The 21,817-nt window shown below is 52.0% G+C and overlaps 1 protein-coding gene across 1 annotated transcript in view; it reads right to left on the bottom strand.

The window, feature by feature from the left end:
* Nucleotides 1-2,881: 2,881 nt before the first annotated feature.
* The window catches only part of LOC119954954 (asialoglycoprotein receptor 1-like), a 42,944-nt gene continuing 24,008 nt past the window's right edge, over nucleotides 2,882-21,817 (bottom strand). Inside the window, exons 3-6 of the mRNA XM_038780702.1 lie at nucleotides 18,173-18,610; nucleotides 16,914-17,065; nucleotides 8,173-8,276; nucleotides 2,882-3,388 (exon numbers count right to left, since the gene is read on the bottom strand). Of these exons, the coding sequence (XP_038636630.1) occupies nucleotides 3,205-3,388; nucleotides 8,173-8,276; nucleotides 16,914-17,065; nucleotides 18,173-18,610 (878 nt within the window). The 3' untranslated portion in view covers nucleotides 2,882-3,204. The remainder of the gene's footprint in view (nucleotides 3,389-8,172; nucleotides 8,277-16,913; nucleotides 17,066-18,172; nucleotides 18,611-21,817) is intronic.

Genomic DNA, 21,817 nt, shown 5'->3' with positions numbered 1-21,817 from the left:
GGCCAGGCAAGGCCTCCTGGAATGTATTCTGTGCTGGGAGACAGAAGTGAAAAGAAGCAAAAGTGAAGCAGGTTTCCCAGAAACCCAGAAACTGTCTCAATGTGTTTCAGAAAACAGGGTTTTGTTTTCAACTATCTTGGAATTCCACAGCAAAGTGGGAGAGTGAGACAGAAATCCTTTGCCATCCCACCCCTACGGCAACACTGGTAACATTACTAGAGTTTAAAAAATATATATGAAATATCTGTCAGGGGCTGTTGCCGAAAGAGGTGTTCATTTGTGAGTCTAACCAAGTAGGAATATTTTCAGATGAATATTCCGTAAGGATCATTTTACCTGTGTAAATGTGATCTTGTATGTTTAAATTTTCTTTCCTTAATTGATATTTTGATTTCATGTTTAAAATCTCCAAAATTCGTCCTGAAATTCGGAATTTAGTACACATATCGTCTCGTGGTAAAATACAAAAAGTAGAGTTGTGGGCGCATAATGGCACTGATCCTCCATTTAGCTGGGGCTAGCAGGAAGGCAGTGTAGAGCACCCGGCTCTAGCTGCCGGTACGCCCAGAAAATTACTGGGTCCATGGCTGTGCCTGCGCACTGCGCCCCCTCTGTGGCCGGCCCACGAGCCCCCGACTAAGCTCCGACAGTGCCCCCCCCCAGCCTCTGCCAAAGTCCCCCCTTCCCGCGGATCGGCCTCTACAGACTGTGGCGGCGCTGGACAGATCCTGCAGCCGCTATGGCGAGTTCTCGACAATGACTAGCACACACGACCGACGCCACCGGGAACTCGGCTGGTTGGGGACGGAGCATCGGGGGAAGGGAGGGCCTCAGGCAACGTCCTGAGGCCAACGATACGGCATACCCCTAGAGTATGTCGCTTTGGAGGGGGCGGAACATTGCAAAAGGATTTTGCCCCCAATTCCGTCGGAAACGAGTATTCTCCGGCCGAACGCGTTTTCGGCACCAGCTCCTGGAGAATACCGCCTATGCTACCTCACCCTTTGGTGGTGGCACTCACCACCAGCCGAATCAGAAGACTGGGGCTGGAGAGTTTAACGAAAAGAGGAAATGTTGGATAAGCTGAGGTTGCTTTCTTTGGAAAAGAGGAGGCTGACTGGAGACATAATTGTTGTTATGAGGAGTCTCGGCAGGCATGGATTGGCCGGATCTGTTCCCATGGCCGAGGTGGTCCAAAACCAGGGGCCCTGTGGTCAGAGGGAAAAGGTTTGAAGGAGATTTGAGAAGATGTATTTTCACTTCAGTAGGCCATGGTTTTACTGACATAGATGATCTGAGACTGAAACCAATCAGACAATAACTATTATACCCTCCTCAATAGTGCAAACTCATCTGCTAGTTTGATACTGAAGGTCGAGGTCAGACATCACAAAGAATCTTAACAAGAAAATTATGTTTTCATAAAAGGATATCAGTGATCCAGAACACACACACATATTCAAAGAACAGGAAATATGAAGACATTGGATAAATACAATATTCACAATCAGGACATCAAGTGGAATCAATAAATGGTGTTCAATTTGTGTCAACCTCAGTTAGACCACACTGGGAGCACTGTGCACAGTTCTGGTCTCCATATCCCTCAGTTAGACCACACTGGGAGCACTGTGCACAGTTCTGATCTCCATATCCCTCAGTTAGACCACACTGGGAGCACGGTGCACAGTTCTGGTCTCCATATCCCTCAGTTAGACCCCAGTGGGAGCACTTTGCACCGTTCTAGTCTTCAAATCCCTCGGTTAGACCACACTGGGAGCACTGTGCACAGTTCTGATCTCCATATCCCTCAGTTAGACCACACTGGGAGCACTGTGCACAGTTCTGATCTCCATATCCCTCAGTTAGACCACACTGGGAGCACTGTGCACAGTTCTGATCTCCATATCCCTCAGTTAGACCACACTGGGAGCACTGTGCACAGTTCTGATCTCCATATCCCTCAGTTAGACCACACTGGGAGCACGGTGCAGAGTTCTGGTCTCCATATCCCTCGGTTAGACCACACTGGGAGCACTGTGCACAGTTCTGGTCTCCATATCCCTCAGTTAGACCACACTGGGAGCATTGTGCACAGTTCTGGTCTCCAGATCCCTCAGTTAGACCCCACTGGGATAACTGTGCACACTTCTGGTCTCCATATCCCTCAGTTAGACCACACTGGGAGCACTGTGTACAGTTCTGGGTCTCCATATCCCTCGATTAGACCACACTGGGAGCACGGTGCAGAGTTCTGGTCTCCATATCCCTCGGTTAGACCACACTGGGAGCACTGTGTACAGTTCTGGTCTCCATATCCCTCGGTTAGACCACACTGGGAGCACTGTGCACAGTTCCAGTCTCCATATCCCTCAGTTAGACCACACTGGGAGCACTGTGCACAGTTCTGGTCTCCATTTCCCCAGGTTAGACCAAACTGGGAGCACTGTGCACAGTTCTGATCTCCATATCCCTCAGTTAGGCCACACTGGGAGCACTGTGCACAGTTCTGGTCTCCATATCCCTCTGTTAGACCACACTGGGAGCACTGTGCACAGTTCTGGTCGCCATATCCATCGGTTAGACCATACTGGGTGCACTGTGCACAGTTCTGGTCTGCATATCCCCCAGTTAGACCACACTGGGAGCACTGTGCACAGTTCTGGGTCTCCATATCCCTCGGTTAGACCACACTGGGAACACTGTGTACAGTTCTGGTCTCCATATCCCTCGGTTAGACCACACTGGGAGCACTGTGCACAGTTCTGATCTCCATATCCCTCAGTTAGACCACACTGGGAGCACTGTGCACAGTTCTGGTCTCCATATCCCTCAGTTAGACCACACTGGGAGCACTGTGCACAGTTCTGGTCTCCATATCCCTCGGTTAGACCACACTGGGAGCACTGTGCACAGTTCTGGTCACCATGTCCTTCGGTTAGACCACACTGGGAGCACTGTGCACAGTTCTAGCCACGACTGTAAAAGGAATTGAGATATTGTATGAGCAACAAAAGATTCTAAGACTAATTGCAGAAATGCGAGGTTATACCTATCATCTTCCTCTCTGAGTTTCTGCAGTTTCATTTTTGGGGCCAATCAGTGGAGCAGCTCGAGTGTGAAAACAGGAAGTGATGGCGCCCAAACAGTCAGGAGCGACTCTGCAAGCAGAAAGTCAAGCCTTTTGTTTCCGATTTCACCGGCCTATTGATTAAGCACTACTTCCAGTCCAAATTGCCGCGCTACATAGTCAAAGCGGGTGATTTGACAAATCCACTGGTGAACGGTGGTGCAGACATCATTGTTCCATTTGTTGGGGTCGTAGCGCGCCCCCTTAGTGACGCATCGCTCCACTCCAGCATTGTTCGGCTCGTCTCTGGCCCAGAACCTGTGGGGAAAGAGCAGCTAATGAGAAACTGTCAATGGGTTCGCTGCCATGGGAATGGCAGAAATCCTTTCCTGGTGGATTATTCATCAAGATATTTCAGACATATTGTACTAAATATATTCGGTGCAGCAGGGGTTAAAAGCCGGAGTCAGTGTGTGACTGCTGCAATAGTATTTCTATACAATCCTCGTTTGAAAGGCAGCTGGGCTTTTGGAGACATTGGTATAATTAAAGCATCGTAAAAGTAAGATCAGAATTCTCTCCAGCTGTGGAATTTGTTTGCCGAAGTTGGGCTCATGGAATTTTGTTTATAATAAGAGGGTTCCCTGGTGAGTTGACAATTGGAGACATTGCCGCCGCACCAGATTTCTGTTGTGGTGTGCCCCCGGAATTCTCCGTCTCGCCAGCCGACCAATTGAGTTTCCTGTTGTGGGAAGCCCCACGCCATCGGAAAATCCCCGGGCTGCCGGCGGTACGTAGAATCCAGACAGTGGAGAATCCAGCCCACTTTATTTACTTTTAGTAAGGTGATGTAGTTAATGGGAGGAGTCGGGGCTCAAGCAGCCAGGTGTTGAGTTTCCAGTTAAAAAGTTTAGTTTTAGATTTGGATCTGACAGTTTCTGTCAAAACAGTTCAGTGAAAGATTTGCCTGTGTACAGGTCAGGAGAAATATCTCAGACTGGCAACCTAGACAGTACTTTGAGACAGGCAAGAATCTGCAGCTGGTTCTTGAAGGATATCACTGTCTGAAAGTGGGGTGTCCAAGACATCTCTTTCCAGCAAGTCGTTCTCAGTCGGCTAACTGTATTTAAAAGTGGATTGCGACCGGGGATGGGTTTTGTTTGAGTGGAGATAAAGATAACAGTTCGGGATTTTGCATTGTGATGTTCAGTATTGTTTGATAATTGGAAGATATCTTTCTTCATGAGGTTAATATTAGTGATAACATTTGGTTTAATCGACCCAGTTTGCATGAAATCACTTTTGGAGCGAAATAGTCTTTCCTCACACTCTGACAATTAAATAAAATGTTGGGTTTTTGTCCGGTAACCTAGCAACTGTTAGGATCTGGTCCGGGATAGTAATAGGTGCTGGAGAGGTACCACTTCAGCCCAAATCTTGGGAACACCGTTACCCCTGAGGATTTATTTTTCTGACACACCATGTGAGAAGACAAGACCTTTGCACTAAAAGTGGTGTCAATTTGGCCGAAAATTCAGAAACCTGACCAAATTTACCAGCATACTTTGCAAGTCCTAAAGGGACTTATCAAAGTGTCACGATGATGGAGGGAAACCCTGATTTCCACAAGGATATGCTGATTTTTTAAATAATGTTTTTAAAAATGTTCATATATGTCAAAGGTGGCTGAGGATGTAAGTTCTGTCACTGGTTAAATTGCTGGTCGGTGATACCAAGAGACAGAGATGAGAGAAAATGGAATCATACCCTGTCTCCAGACAATTATATATCAAAAACCCAAAAGCCATACAGAAACTAATTACTGACAAAGAGTACGGACTCAAAACGTTAACTCTGTTTCCCTCCTGATAGACGCTGGCAAACCTGCTGAGTTTTACCAGCGTCCTCTGTTCTTGTTTCAGAAACTAATTGCAATCTCCTGTGGAGATAATGGGAGCTGATTGTCATCTCAGCAGGAATGATCCTGCGAGAGACGTCCCGTACTGGATTACGGATTTTCACCTTCCAGGAATAAGCAGAGACTGCCATAAAAGCCAGTTGAAAGTCAGTGTAGAATAGTTGTTGGGACTGTCAGAGCGTGTCTGTGAGACGAGAGGAAAGACAGCAGCCGACTCCTGAAAGTTGTGAGGGTCACAGTATCTGCTGAAACAAGCTCTGTCGGCAAAGACAAAGCTGATAGGGAATCTGGGCACCTTCTCAACTAAACCGTGGAAAGCTGGAATCTCGAAACGGACCATTCAGCTGCTGAAGTTAGTCTTTTAGGATCATGACCACAATGGCCACGAGGTTTGTCATGAGACTGTCACTTAAAGAAATGTTTGGCTGCTCATGTTACGGCAGTGATATCAGAGCGTGGGTGGAGCTGAGCTCTGGCTCTGCTTTTTAGTTTCGCTTTGAGAAAAGCTTGGCTGTGTCTGTTTTTTTTGGTTTTGTTTTCAGTGTTGGAGCTGAAGCCAGACAAAGCAGGTGTACTGCTGTTCTCTCTGCTATGAAAAGACTATCTCTTGATCAATTGTTGAATTCAGAGTGATAACTGTTCTCAGTGGTGAATTTAAACCTGATGCGCTTCTGTTAAAAGGTGTTTCTTTTGTCTTCTGGATGTTGTTTGGGAAGTTATTAAGGATTACTGAGTGTTGTATTCTTTGGGGGTTGTATTTGAATTGATGGTTGCTAAGATGTTCACTGTATGTTTCAAAAAGGTTAACTTGAGGTCATAATAAACATTGTTTTGCTTTAAAAAATACTTTTCCATTTCTGCTGTACCACACCTGTAGAGTGGGCCATGTGCTCCCCATACCACTATCTATTAAAAGTTGTGGGTCAGGTGAACTCCATGATACACCTTGGGGTTCTCTAAACCCTGGCCCATAACAGGTTCGATCATCTTCTCCTTTTAGATTCAACTCTCAGTTCTAATCTGTGTGAATGAAAATGCGTGTGCTTTATCATTTTCCTTGCATTCAGCAGGTGAATAAACTCCCTCTTTCTACAACTCAGGAAAGTCTGTTTAAATTGTGTCATGTGAGAGTACCTTTAAGAAATGGGTGTTTATAAATGGGTGTGCGTATAAATATCTGTAGTGAGAGTACATTTAAGAAATGGGTGTTTACTACTGAAGTGATGTCAGAGAGTGGGTGGAGCTGGGCTGTCTGTCAGCTTTTTACTTTCGCTTTAGGCTTTTTTGCTGCAGGGTGGATTTGGTTTCATTTTAGTTTTGGAGAAGCTGCAGTCACGGCAGGATGTGTGTGAATCTCTGTAAGCTTATGAATGTTCATTTGCTGATTTCAACGTGTGAACAGCCCTGAGTGCAATCAAGCTGGTGGAGGGCTGGGTTCAAGGCCAAGAACAGTAAAATATGAACAATCATAAAAACAGATTGTGATACAGAATTCCTGCAGTGCAGAAGGAGGCCATTCGGCCCATCGAGTCTGTACCTCTGAGTGAACACCTTACCCAGGTCCAATCCCCAGCCTGTCCTTAGAGTGTAACCTGTACATTTATGGTCACTGAGGGGCAATTTAGCACGGCCAATCCAACTAACCTGCACATCTTTGGACTGTGGGAGGAAACCGGAGCACCCGAAGGAAACCCACCCAGACACGGGGAGAACGTGCAGACTCCACACAGACTGTCACCCGAGGCTGGAATTGAACAGGGTCCCTGGAGCTGTGAGGCAGCAGTGCTAACCACTGTGCCACCATGCATGGAATAAGATGAGGAAAGAACTAAGTATGGTCCTATGTCAGAGGCTGGGAATCCTGCCGAGAGTAACTCACCTCCTGACTCCCCCCAAAGCCTGTCCACCATCTACAAGGACACAAGTCAGGAGTGTGATGGGACCCTCTCCACTTGCCTGGATGGTTGCGGCTCCCAACAACACTCGAGAAGCTCCACACCATCCAGGACAAAGCAGCTCCCGTTCGATCGACACGCTAACCCCCCACCTTCCACATCCGCTCCCTCCCCCACCGACGCACAGCAGCAGCCGTGTGTCCCGTCTACAAGATGCACGGCAGCCACTCGCCGAGGCTCCTTCGACAGCAGCTTCCAAACCCACCACCTCTCCCACCGAGAGGGACAAGGGGCAGCAGGGGCACGGGGAACACCCACCGCCTGCAAGTCCCCCCCTCCAAGCACCACCCCCCCCCCCTCCCCCCACGCACCCCACACACACACCATCCTGACTGGGAAATATATCGGCCGTTCCTTCACTGTTGCTGGGTCAGAATCCCGGAACTCCCTTAGTGGGCTGCACAGAGGCACAGTGGCTAGCACTGCTGCCTCACAGCTCCAGGGACCCGGGTTCAATTCCAGCCTCGGGTCACTGTCTGTGCGGAGTCTGCACGTTCTCCCTGTCTCTGCGTTGGTTTCCTCCGGGTGCTCTGGTTTCTTCCCACAGTTCAAAGATGTGCAGGTTGGGTGGATAAATTGCCCCTTCGTGTCCAGGGAGGTGTTGGTTAGGTTAAGTGGGTTACTGGGTTAGGGCAGGTAAGTGGATTTGGGTCGGGTGCTCTTTCATAGGGTCAATGCAGACTAGATGGGCTGAATGGCCTGATTCTGCACTGTAGGGATTCTACGGCTGCAGCGAGTCAAGATTGCGGCTCACCCACCACCTTCTCAAGGGGCATTTAGGAATGGGGTATAAATGCTGGGTCCATCTGCGAGGCCCACCTTCCAAGATAAAATTAAAAGACAAACTCACAGAATGTTGGTAACGTCAAGACGGGCTTTAACCCCATGGTTTAAACAAAGAACATGGAACCCTCTGTGATCAAACCTCAGACGAGGATATTTCCAATGTGTCTCTGCCAGGAAAGTTGCTATTTATTGTCCATTCCTTGTTGGTGATGGTGTTGGAGTTGGGGGGATGATGGAGAGGTGGGGGGTGGGGGATGGGGCAGTATCTTGGAACCCGCCGGCAGATTGGTACAACGACTTGGCATGTTCAGGGGGGCAGGTAATCCAGAATATTCCACCCACGGTGCCGTTGACTGTAGTTAGTCACCAGTTCACACAGCACTACAGGCCGGGAATGCAGCCTGGGGTTTTCCTGCCCTCACTGCAGGCCATTGGGAACTCACCCCATCACTAACTGATCGCCATTCACCCAGCGGTAGACACCAACTTGTTCCAGGTCAGTCAGCCCAATCCACCGTTTATCACGGTCGTGAGTCTCTATGAAGTTCTGGAAAAGGAAAAGAAAAGGGGTTGAAAACTGAGCGAGACCATGAGCAGTACATCTCTGCCCACAACGGGGGCTCCGAGTGTCCGCTGCCATCCAGAGGTGATCGCCAAGGAGACTTCCGGTTTTGTCAAAACAGTCTTTAATTCCATCTCAAATTGTTCACGGTCAAAGTGTCATGATACGTAGACACACACAATAATGATATAAAGGCAGGCACAGACAAGCAGCTAATGGACACAGAGAACAGGATGTGACCAATAAGCAGGCAGGACACTCAGGGGTGGTATCTGACTATAAAAGACACGAGGCATTCACACTCCGCCTCTTTCCACTGATGAACATCTAGAGAGTCAGTCAGAGTTTATGTTACAATCCACACCTTCACCAAGTGGCTAAGAGCTAGTCTGGTTCTGTCAGACAGAGTAACCAGAGTAGCAGAGAGTCGAACTCACAGAGAACTGTGCTAACTGTGCTATTAGTTCAATAAACCTGATTGAACTAACTTCAAGGTCTGCAGTATCTTTCTGATCTAAGCTGCATCCAGTTGCAGCCAGTGTTAGACCAGTGTACCTAACACGACAAAAAAGACTTTGGATCTTCAATCAGTTTCAAAGGCATTTCGGTAAACCTTCCTCTCTCTCTCTCTCTCTCACACACACTCCTGTACCTGGGGAGGTCTCTCTAACCCTCTCTCTCTCTCTCTCTCTCACACACACTCCTGTGTCTGGGAGGGTCTCTCTAACCCTCTCTCTCTCTCTCTCTCTCTCACACATTCCTGTGTCTGGGAGGGTCTCTCTAACCCTCTCTCTCTCTCTCTCTCTCTCTCTCACACACACTCCTGTGTCTGGGAGGGTCTCTCTAACCCTCTCTCTCTCTCTCTCTCTCTCTCACACACACTCCTGTGTCTGGGAGGGTCTCTCTAACCCTCTCTCTCTCTCTCTCTCACACACACTCCTGTGTCTGGGAGGGTCTCTCTAACCCTCTCTCTCTCTCACACACACACTCCTGTATCTGGGGAGGTCTCTCTAACCCTCTCTCTCTCTCTCACACACACTCCTGTATCTGGGGAGGTCTCTCTAACCCTCTCTCTCTCTCTCACACATTCCTGTATCTGGGGAGGTCTCTCTAACCCTCTCTCTCTCTCACACACACTCCTGTATCTGGGGAGGTCTCTCTAACCCTCTCCCTCTGTCTCTCTCTCACACACTCCTGTATCTGGGGAGGTCTCTCTAACCTTCTCTCTCTCTCTCTCTCTCTCTCTCACACATTCCTGTATCTGGGGAGGTCTCTCTAACCCTCTCTCTCTCACACACACTCCTGTATCTGGGGAGGTCTCTCTAACCTTCTCTCTCTCTCTCACACACACTCCTGTATCTGGGGAGGTCTCTCTAACCCTCTCCCTCTCTCTCTCACACACACTCCTCTATCTGGGGAGGTCTCTAACCCTCTCTCTCTCTCTCTCACACACACTCCTGTATCTGGGGAGGTCTCTCTAACCCTCTCCCTCTCTCTCTCACACACACTCCTGTATCTGGGGAGGTCTCTCTAACCCTCTCTCTCTCTCTCTCTCACACACACTCCTGTGTCTGGGAGGGTCTCTCTAACCCTCTCTCTCTCTCTCTCTCTCTCACACACACTCCTGTGTCTGGGAGGGTCTCTCTAACCCTCTCTCTCTCTCTCTCTCTCTCTCACACACACTCCTGTGTCTGGGAGGGTCTCTCTAACCCTCTCTCTCTCTCACACACACACTCCTGTATCTGGGGAGGTCTCTCTAACCCTCTCTCTCTCTCTCACACACACTCCTGTATCTGGGGAGGTCTCTCTAACCCTCTCTCTCTCTCTCACACACTCCTGTATCTGGGGAGGTCTCTCTAACCCTCTCTCTCTCTCACACACACTCCTGTATCTGGGGAGGTCTCTCTAACCCTCTCCCTCTGTCTCTCTCTCACACACTCCTGTATCTGGGGAGGTCTCTCTAACCTTCTCTCTCTCTCTCTCTCTCTCTCACACATTCCTGTATCTGGGGAGGTCTCTCTAACCCTCTCTCTCTCTCACACACACTCCTGTATCTGGGGAGGTCTCTCTAACCTTCTCTCTCTCTCTCACACACACTCCTGTATCTGGGGAGGTCTCTCTAACCCTCTCTCTCTCTCACACACACTCCTCTATCTGGGGAGGTCTCTCTAACCCTCTCTCTCTCTCTCTCACACACACTCCTGTATCTGGGGAGGTCTCTCTAACCCTCTCTCTCTCTCTCTCACACACACTCCTGTATCTGGGGAGGTCTCTCTAACCCTCTCTCTCTCTCTCTCACACACACTCCTGTATCTGGGGAGGTCTCTCTAACCCTCTCTCTCTCTCTCTCTCTCACACACTCCTGTATCTGGGGAGGTCTATAACCCTCTCTCTCTTTCTTTCTCTCTCTCTCCACACTCTCCTGTATCTGGGGTGGTCTCGCTAACCCTCTCTCTCTCTCTTTCACACACATACACTCCTGTATCTGGGGAGGTCTCTCCAACCCTCTCTCTCTCTCTCTCTCTCACACACTCCTGTATCTGGGGAGGTCTCTCTAACCCTCTCTCTCTCTCTCTCTCTCACACACTCCTGTATCTGGGGAGGACTCTCCAACCTTCTCTCTCTCTCTATCTTTCAGACACACTCCTGTATCTGGGGAGGTCTCTAACCCTCTCTCTCTCTCTCTCTCTCACACACTCCTGTATCTGGGGAAGTCTCTCTAACCCTCTCTCTCTCTCACACACTCCTGTATCTGGGGAGGTCTCTCTAACCTTCTCTCTCTCTCTCTCTCTTTCACACACACTCCTGTATCTGGGGAGGTCTCTCTAACCCTCTCTCTCTCTCTCACACACTCCTGTATCTGGGGAGGTCTCTAACCCTCTCTCTCTCTCTCACACACACTCCTGTATCTGGGGAGGTCTCTCTAACCCTCTCTCTCTCTCTCGCTCTCACACACTCCTGTATCTGGGGAGGTCTCTCAAACCCTCTCTCTCTCTCTCACACACACTCCTGTATCTGGGGAGGTCTCTCTAACCCTCTCTCTCTCTCACACACACTCCTGTATCTGGGGAGGTCTCTCCAACCCTCTCTCTCTCACACACTCCTGTATCGGGGGAGGTCTCTCTAACCCTCTCTCTCTCTCTCACACACACTCCTGTATCTGGGGAGGTCTCTCTCTCTCTCTCTCTCTCTCTCTCACACTCACTCCTGTATCTGGGGAGGTCTCTCTAACACTCTCTCTCTCTCTCATACACACTCCTGTATCTGGGGAGGTCTCTCTAACCCTCTCTCTCTCTCTCTCACAGACTCCTGTATCTGGGGAGGTCTCTCTAACCCTCTCTCTCTCACACACACTCCTGTATCTGGGGAGGTCTCTCTAACCCTCTCTCTCTCACACACTCCTGTATCTGGGGAGGTCTCTCAAACCCTCTCTCTCTCTCACACACACACTCCTGTATCTGGGGAGGTCTCTCTAACCCTCTCTCTCTCTCTCACACACACTCCTGTATCTGGGGAGGTCTCTCCAACCCTCTCTATCTCTCTCACACACACTCCTGTATCTGGGGAGGTCTCTCTCTCTCTCTCTCTCTCACACTCACTCCTGTATCTGGGGAGGTCTCTCTAACCCTCTCTCTCTCTCTCTCATACACACTCCTGTATCTGGGGAGGTCTCTCTAACCCTCTCTCTCTCTCTCTCACAGACTCCTGTATCTGGGGGGTCTCTCTAACCCTCTCTCTCTCACACACACTCCTGTATCTGGGGAGGTCTCTCTAACCCTCTCTCTCTCACACACACTCCTGTATCTGGGGAGGTCTCTCTAACCCTCTCTCTCTCACACATACTCCTGTATCTGGGGAGGTCTCTCTCTCTCTCTCTCTCACACGCTCCTGTATCTGGGGAGGTCTCTCTCTCTCTCTCTCTCTCTCTCTCAGGCACACACACTCCTGTATCTGGGGAGGTCTCTCTAACCTCTCTCTCCCTCTCTCTCACACACTCCTGTATCTGGGGAGGTCTCTCTAACCCTCTCTCTCTCTCACACACACTCCTGTATCTGGGGAGGTCTCTCTAACCCCCTCTCTCTCTCTCACACCTCCTGTATCTGGGGAGGTCTCTCTAACCCTCTCTCATTCTCTCTCTCTCCACCTCCTGTATCTGGGGAGGTCTCTCTACCCTCTCTCTCCTCTACTCATCACCCAGCCTCCTGTATCTGGGGAGGTCTCTTCTAACCCTCTCTCTCTTCAACACTACAGTCCCTGTATCTGGGGAGGTCCGCTCTAACCCTCGCTCTCTCTCACAATAACTCCGGTAATCTGGGGAGATCTCTCGTAACCTCTCTCGCTCTCTCTCTCAAGGAAAAAAAACAAACTCTGTAATCTGGGGAGGATCTCTTGTAACCCTCTGCTCTCTCTCGCTCTCACACACTCCTGTATCTTGGGGAGGTCTCGCTAACCCTGCATCGTCTCCCGCTCTCTTCACACACACTCTGTATCCTGGGGAGGTCGCCTCTAACCCTCTCTCTCCCTCTATCTCACACACACTCTGTATCTGGGAGGTCTCTCTAACCCTCTCTCTCTCTCTCTCACACACTCCTGTATCTGGGGAGGTCTCTCTAACCCTCTCTCTCTCTCTCACACTCCTGTATCTGGGGAGGTCTCTCTAAACCCTCTCTCTCTCTCTCTCTCTCTCTAACACACTCCTGTATCTGGGGAGGTCTCTCTAACCCTCTCTCTCTCTCTCACACACACTCCTGTATCTGGAGAGGTCTCTCTTACCCTCTCTCTCTCTCTCTCTAACACACTCCTGTATCTGGGGAGGTCTCTCTAACCCTCTCTCTCTCTCCCTCTCACACACACACTCCTATATCTGGGGAGATCTCTCCACATTCTGGGAGGTGCTGAAGGTGGTGATTAGGGGGGTAGATTATTGCATACAAAGCACACAAAGACAGGGACTGGGCGGCCAGGCAAGAGCTGGTCGACTCCATTCTGGAGGTGGATTGGTGATACTCCAGGGCCCAAACCATGGGTCTTCTGGCGGAAAGGAAAAAATTGCACTTGGACTTCAACCTCAACTGAAAAAGCAATGCACTCGCTCAGGGGGACCTTTTCTGAACAAGGAGAGAAGGCCAGCCGGCAGCTGACTCACCAGCTGAGAAAGCAGGCAGCGAGATAATAATAATAATCTTTATTGTCCCAAGTAGGCTTATATTAACACTGCAATGAAGTTCCTGTGAAAAACCGCTAGTCGCCACACTCCGGCGCCTGTTCAGGTACACGGAGGGAGAATTCAGAATGTCCAATTCAACGAACACACGTCTTTCGGAATTTGTGGGAGGAAACCGGAGCACCCGGAGGAAACCCGAGCACCCGGAGGAAACCCACGCAGACACGGGGAGAACGTGCAGACTCCGCACAGACTGTGACCCAAGCCGGGAATCGAACCTGGGACCCTGGCGCTGTGAAGCTACAGGCTACCCACTGTGCTACTGTAACAGCTCCGGTTAAAGACAGAAGCTACAGGCTACCCACTGTGCTACTGTAACAGCTCCGGTTAAAGACAGAAGCTACAGGCTAGCCGCTGTGTCAGGAAAGATCAATCTGCTGCCGAGGGCTGTATACCTCCAAACCCCGGGGGAAGGGGACTTGAAGGTGAAGCTGTTTCTCGATGGACTGGATAGGCCAGTCGTCGGGGACAATAAGACACGGGGCCCGGGAGCACCCAACATCCTGGTGGATGTTATGGAGAGAATCAGCTCCATGCAGGCGAGGAAGGCACCGGAGCCAGCTGGATTCACGGCGGATAAATAATCTGTGCCAGCACTGGCCCTGTACTTGTGGGAGATTTTCCCGGACCCGCTAATAAGGGGCACTCTGCCACCAACACTGGCACAAGTCTCAATATCACTGATACCCAAAAAAGACAACAACCCGACTGAGTGCAGGTCCCACAGGCCCATCTCACTACATAACATAGACGCAAAACGGCTGGACAGCTACGCACCAGAGGGAGTCGCAGAGGACCAGATCAGCTTTATCAAGGGTAGGCAGCGAACATCAGGCACCTGCTGAACGTGATCGTGACCCCACCCAGGGAGGGAACACCAGAAGTGATCATCTCCCTGGATTCAGTAAAGGTCTTCGACAGAGTCGAGCGGAAATACCTCATAGAGGTGCTGGAGCGGTCTGAGCGAGGGACAGGGTTCACCCCCTGGGTGCAACTCCTGAACAATATACCCAAGGCGGACAAACACCACCGGTTCTAGATACATCTGTCTGCACAGAGCCACGAGGCAGGGGTGCCCCCTATCCCCGCTATCTCCGCTGCTAGGAACTGGCAATCGAGCCACTGACAATTGCCCACAGAGCAGCGGAGGGGTGGAGAGGTGTTGAAAGTTGGGGAAAGAGAGAATCGAGTCTCACTCTACCCGGGTGAACTGCTTCTCTACATTCGGAACCCTCGGAACAGCATGGAAGGGAGAATGAAACTCCGAAAGGGGTTCGGAGCCTTCTCAGGTTACAAACCTAACTTCAGCAAGAGCGGGATCTTCCCTGTGAACCCGCAGAGGGGAGGGGCAGAGCTGGGGGGGTAACTGCTGTTCAAACATGCCCAGACCAAATTCCACTGCCTGGGGATCCAAATAACCCCCAACTGGACACGGATCCACAAATGGAACCTGACACATCTGGTGGAGGAAGTCAAAAAGGACCTGCAGAGGTGGGGCCCACTCGCAGTGAGAATACAGATGTTCAATGTGAACGTACTGCCCAGGTTCCTCTTCCTGTTCATCCCGGGATGAAACGTGGGAGACCTGGCCCTCCCGGACCTACAGTTCTACCACTGGGCAGCCACCGCAGAAAGAGCAGGTGAATGGGAGAAGGATCCGGCAGCAGGTGGGTGGATAAAGAGCAGATTTCTATTCGAACCTTAACAACAGCCCCCCCCCCCCCCCCCCCCCCCCCCCCGCCCAGAGTTCCTTCCGAACCCTAACCACAGCCGCTCTCCCATCCCCCCCCCCCCCCCTCCCCAACTGTACAGGCCGAACCCTAACCACAGCCGCTCTCCCATCCCCCCCCCCCCCCCAGAGTTCCTTCCGAACCCTAACCACAGCTGCTCTCCCATTTCCCCCCCCCCCCCACCCCCCCTGGCCAAATACTCGAGTCCAGAGGGAGGAGCCACGCTCTGGACATGGTACCAAATGTGGCAACACTTCGGCCTAACCACAATGTCCACCATGGCCCCATCTGCCACAATCACAGTGTCACTCCCACAATATTGGACGGCACCTTTAAAAGGTGGAACTCGGACAAGGAGATTCCGACGGTTAGGGACATGTACACAGATGATACAGTAGACCCTGGGGGAACTCACGGAGTGGTTGCAGTTACCAAGAGGGAACTCCCTGAGATACATTCAGGTCAAAAACTTACTCTGCAAAGAAATAGCGACGTTCCTCCCCCCCCCCCCCCCCCGGCCCAACCTCTCTCTCTCCCCCCCCCCCCCCGCCCAGGTAGCAGGACTGGTTAGTAGAAGGACTGCTGGACGTGGGTGTCCTAGGGAAGGTGCGGACTTGTACGGACACCTGTTGGAGGAGATACTCTCGCCCCTGGACAAGACAAGGAAAATATGGGAGGAGGAACTAGGCCGAGAGATAGGGGGAGGACTCTGGATTGAAGCACTGTACAGGGCGAACTTTACCTCCACGTGCTCAGGGCTGAGCCCAACGCAGCTAAAGGTGGTGCACAGAGCGCATCTACACAGGACTCAAATGTGGAGGTGGAGGACCATGGAGGCCCGGCCAACCGCACCCATGTGTTCTGGGCCTGTCCCAGGCTTAGCAGGTCCTGGATGACCATCTCTGAGGCCCTGTCCAGGGTTGTGGGAGTGAGGGTGGAGCCTGGCCCAAAGGTGGCAGGTATCAGACCAGCCAGATCTCGTCACGGGGTAGGGGCTGATGCCCTGGCCTTTGCCTCCCGAGTCGCCCGCTGAAGAATCCTGCTCGGCTGGCGATCGGCAGCACCACCCAAAGGTGCAGACCTTCGGAATTCCTCAGGCTCGGAAGTCGGAAGAGGATTTCCACAGAATGTGGAATCCATTCATCAACCTATCCCAAGACCTATTCGTAGCCAACAAGCAGGAGAGCAAGGGGGAGGGGGTGGGGGAGGGGGGGGGGGGGGGGGGGGAGGGGGGGGGACACGAGCAAGACACGGGACAGATAGAAAAAGGAAAAAGGGGGGTATGGGGGAGGAGGGGAGGGAAGGGGTGGCAAAGGCAGACAAAAGGAAAGTGAGGGAAGCGACACGATGGAGGGGCCAAATGGCAGGGCAAGCTGAGGCCCAAATTAAATTGTAAATAAAAGCTTGTAAATACAAGTTTTGGCCATACGTAAGCCGACTAAAGAGGGGGTCACGGCCACAGTTGATAATTCCTTGTGAATATATGTGTTGTTTTTTTTGGCACGGTTCTGCAATTTCTAAATTGTTTGGATATAAAATGCGAAAACTCAATAAAAACATTTTCAGAAAAATAACGCGAGGTTGGAGTGATTGGGCAGGCAAGCATTCGAGGGCGGTGGGGGGGGGGGGGGGGGGGAAACGACCTGAGAGGTCATACATTGACCCTACCTGTTGGCCTTGGCTGGTCACTATGGCGAGAGTGGTATTCTTGGCGACGCAGGAACTGTTGGCATTGTGCCAATGCCCTCTCTCCGCTGAGAAGTGATAGCAGGTCTTGTTGAACTCTTGCCACCCAACGGGGCAAGTGCTGCTGATCCCGTCTGTAATCAGGACAAACAAAAAGCCGGGTTTGACCTCAATGGTGGCCCAGGAGCAGCAAACTGACAAACAAAAGCCTGAACTCGGTGAAGGCCCTCAATCACCTCAAACATCTCCATCAGATCACCCCCCTCAATTCTCTAAACCCAAGGGGGTCACCTCATCCTCATGGTTTAACCCTTTAAGCCACAGCCCCATCCTGACTGGCTGGATGAAGTTAGTTTCTTTCAGAAGGTGAGATGATTTCAGCTGATTGGCTGATTAAGGACATGAGGATGCTTTGGGAGGTGGATTTGTTTCGGGTCAAGGGAAGGTGGGGTAGGGGGATGGGGGGGACTGTGATTCTCCGCCCCACACAAATATTCAGGTGACCTACCCGATATCGGATCCACAGACATTCACTCCCTCCCCCACCGACGCACAGCGGCAGCCGTGTGTCCCGTCTACAAGATGCACGGCAGCCACTCGCTGAGGCTCCTTCAACAGCACCTTCCAAACCCGCCACCTCTCCCACCGAGAGGGACAAGGGGGCAGCAGGGGCACGGGGAACACCAACCACCTGCAAGCCCCCCTCTGAGGCCCCCCCCCACCATCCTGACTGGGAAATATATCGGCCGTTCCTTCACTGTCGCTGGGTCAAAATCCCCGAACTCCCTACCTAACAGCGCTCTGGGTGTACCTTCACCCCAGGGACGTCAGTGGATGAAGATGGCGGCTCACCCACCACCTTGTCAAGGGGCAATTGGGGATGGATAATAAATGCTGGGCCGAGTGTTCTCAACATTGAAACCCAGGCACTGGATTGAGAGCTGTTTCCAAGGAAGGCCAGGCGATGGGAGGATGGCAATCTGAAGGCCAACCCCATCAAACAGAGATAGATCCTCGAACTGAAAAACAAAAATCGCTTATTGTCACGAGTAGGCTTCAAATTAGGTTACTGTGAAAAGCCCCTAGTCGCCACATTTCGGTGCCTGTTCGGGGAGGCTGGTACGGGAATTGAACCGTGCTGCTGGCCTACCTTGGTCTGCTTTAAAAGCCAGCGATTTAGCCCAGTGTGCTAAACCAGCCCCTAACTTGTGAGGATCTCGAAACAAACCTCTTGTACTTACTGTCAATCACAGCGTTCAACAACACACGTACGCGATCCAATGTTTGGACAGACACTTCCTTCAATTGGCTGCAATTGGTGTGTAGATGATTGTACCTTTGTTCCAATTGGCTGTAGTTGGTGTGTAAACGATTGTAGCTTTGTTCCAATTGGCTGTTGTTGGTTTGTAGATGATTGTAGCTTTGTTCCAATTGGCTGTAGTTGGTGTGTAAGTGATTGTAGCTTTGTTCCAATTGGCTGTAGTTGGTGTGTAGATGATTGTAGCTTTGTTGCAATTGGCTGTTGTTGGTTTGTAGATGATTGTAGCTTTGTTCCAATTGGCTGTAGTTGGTGTGTAGATGATTGTACCTTTGTTCCAATTGGCTGTAGTTGGTTTGTAGACAATTGTGGCTTTGTTCCAATTGGCTGTATTTAACCTTGAATTGTTTATAGTCTCGGCCTAGAGTTCAGAGGGTAAAGTTCAAGGTCAGCAATGAGGTTACACGATCAAAACTGATATCAGCGACCAGCATACTGATGGTTGGACAATACAGACCAGAACCACAGCGGGGGGAGATGGGCTGATGTTTGAAAATGACGGACAGCCCATAAATCCCTCACCGTCCGAAAACTCCTGGTGACTGTCTCAAACTTACCCCAGGAAAATCACTGGAATTCCATCACCCAACTTCCAATTCCCACAATCCCTCCTGTGCAATACTGAGGGAGTGTCCCACTGTCTGAGGGTCAGTACTGAGGGAGTGCCGCACTGTCAGAGGGTCAGTACTGAGGGAGCGCCACACTGTCAGAGGGTCAGTACTGAGCGCGTGCTGCACTGTCAGAGGGTCAGTACTGAGGGAATGCTGCACTGTCAGAGGGTCAGTACTGAGGGAGCGCCGCACTGTCAGAGGGTCAGTACTGAGGGAGCGCCGCACTGTCAGAGGGTCAGTACTGAGAGAGAGCCGCAAGGTCAGAGGGTCAGTACTGAGGGAGTGCTGCACTGTCAGAGGGTCAGTACTGAGGGAGTGCCGCACTGTCAGAGGGTCAGTACTGGTGGAGTGCCGCACTGTCAGAGGGTCAGTACTGAGGGAGTGCTGCACTGTCGGAGGGTCAGTACTGAGGGTGTGCTGCACTGTCGGAGGGTCAGTACTGAGGGAGTGCTGCACTGTCAGAGGGTCAGTACTGAGGGGGCGCCGCACTGTCAGAGGGTCAGTACTGAGTGAGTGCTGCACTGTCAGAGGGTCAGTACTGAGTGAGTGCTGCACTGTCAGAGGGTCAGTACTGAGGGAGTGCTGCACTGTCAGAGGGTCAGTACTGAGGGAGTGCCGCACTGCCAGAGGGTCAGTACTGAGTGAATGCCGCACTGTCGGAGGGTCAGTCCTGAGGGAGTGCTGCACTGTCAGTGGGTCAGTACTGAGGGAGTGCCGCACTTTCAGAGGGTCAGTACTGAGGGAGTGCCGCACTGTCAGAGGGTCAGTACTGAGGGAGTGCCGCACTGTCAGAGGGTCAGTACTGAGAGAGAGCCGCAAGGTCAGAGGGTCAGTACTGAGGGAGTGCTGCACTGTCAGAGGGTCAGTACTGAGGGAGTGCTGCACTGTCAGAGGGTCAGTACTGAGGGAGTGCTGCACTGTCAGAGGGTCAGTACTGAGGGAGTGCTGCACTGTCAGAGGGTCAGTACTGAGGGAGTGCTGCACTGTCAGAGGGTCCGTACTGAGGGAGTGCCGCACTGTCAGAGGGTCAGTACTGAGGGAGTGCTGCGCTGTCAGGGTCAGTACTGAGGGAGTGCCGCACTGTCAGAGGGTCAGGACTGAGGGAATGCTGCCCTGTCAGAGGGTCAGTACTGAGGGAGTGCCGCACTGTCAGAGGGTCAGTACTGAGTGAGTGCCGCACTGTCAGACGGTCAGTACTGAGGGAGTGCTGCACTGTCACAGGGTCAGTACTGAGGGAGTGCGGCACTGTCAGAAGGTCAGTACTGAGGGAGTGCGGCACTGTCACAGGGTCAGTACTGAGGGAGTGCTGCACTGTCAGAGGGTCAGTACTGAGAGAGTGCCGCACTGTCAGAGGGTCAGTACTGAGAGAGTGCCGCACTGTCAGACGGTCAGTACTGAGGGAGTGCCGCACTGTCAGAGGGTCAGTACTGAGTGAGTGCCGCACTGTCAGACGGTCAGTACTGAGGGAGCGCTGCACTGTCACAGGGTCAGTACTGAGGGAGTGCGGCACTGTCAGAAGGTCAGTACTGAGGGAGTGCGGCACTGTCAGAGGGTCAGTACTGAGGGAGTGCTGCACTGTCAGAGAGTCAGTACTAAGGGAGTGCTGCACTGTCTGAGGGTTAGTACTGAGGGAGTGCCGCACTGTCAGAGGGTCAGTACTGAGGGAGCGCCGCATTGTCAGACGGTCAGTACTGAGGGAGTGCTGCACTGCCAGAGGGTCAGTACTGAGTGAATGCCGCACTGTCGGAGGGTCAGTACTGAGGGAGTGCTGCACTGTCAGTGGGTCAGTACTGAGGGAGTGCCGCACTTTCAGAGGGTCAGTACTGAGGGAGTGCTGCACTGTCAGAGGGTCCGTACTGAGGGAGTGCCGCACTGTCAGAGGGTCAGTACTGAGGGAGTGCTGCGCTGTCAGGGTCAGTACTGAGGGAGTGCCGCACTGTCAGAGGGTCAGGACTGAGGGAATGCTGCACTGTCAGAGGGTCAGTACTGAGGGAGTGCCGCACTGTCAGAGGGTCAGTACTGAGGGAGTGCGGCACTGTCAGAGGGTCAGTACTGAGGGAGTGCTGCACTGTCAGTGGGTCAGTACTGAGGGAGTGCCGCACATTCAGAGGGTCAGTACTGAGGGAGTGCCGCACTGTCAGAGGGTCAGTACTGAGGGAGTGCCGCAATGTCAGAGGGTCAGAACTGAGGGAGTGCTGCACTGTCAGAGGGTCAGTACTGAGGGAGTGCTGCCCTGTCAGAGGGTCAGTACTGAGGGAGTGCTGCACTGTCAGAGGGTCAGTACTGAGGGAGTGCTGCACTGTCAGAGGGTCCGTACTGAGGGAGTGCCGCACTGTCAGAGGGTCAGTACTGAGGGAGTGCTGCGCTGTCAGGGTCAGTACTGAGGGAGTGCCGCACTGTCAGAGGGTCAGGACTGAGGGAATGCTGCACTGTCAGAGGGTCAGTACTGAGGGAGTGCCGCACTGTCAGAGGGTCAGTACTGAGGGAATGCGGCACTGTCAGAAGGTCAGTACTGAGGGAGTGCGGCACTGTCACAGGGTCAGTACTGAGGGAGTGCTGCACTGTCAGAGGGTCAGTACTGAGAGAGTGCCGCACTGTCAGAGGGTCAGTACTGAGGGAGTGCCGCACTGTCAGACGGTCAGTACTGAGGGAGTGCCGCACTGTCAGAGGGTCAGTACTGAGTGAGTGCCGCACTGTCAGACGGTCAGTACTGAGGGAGTGCTGCACTGTCACAGGGTCAGTACTGAGGGAGTGCGGCACTGTCAGAAGGTCAGTACTGAGGGAGTGCGGCACTGTCAGAGGGTCAGTACTGAGGGAGTGCTGCACTGTCAGAGAGTCAGTACTGAGGGAGTGCTGCACTGTCTGAGGGTTAGTACTGAGGGAGTGCTGCACTGTCAGAGGGTCAGTACTGAGGGAGTGCCGCACTGTCAGAGGGTCAGTACTGGTGGAGTGCCGCA

Source organism: Scyliorhinus canicula, chromosome 20 (genome assembly GCF_902713615.1).
Source record: "Scyliorhinus canicula chromosome 20, sScyCan1.1, whole genome shotgun sequence".
In the NCBI taxonomy this organism is placed as follows: domain Eukaryota; kingdom Metazoa; phylum Chordata; class Chondrichthyes; order Carcharhiniformes; family Scyliorhinidae; genus Scyliorhinus; species Scyliorhinus canicula.
This window is presented reverse-complemented; position numbering and strand designations above follow the sequence as displayed.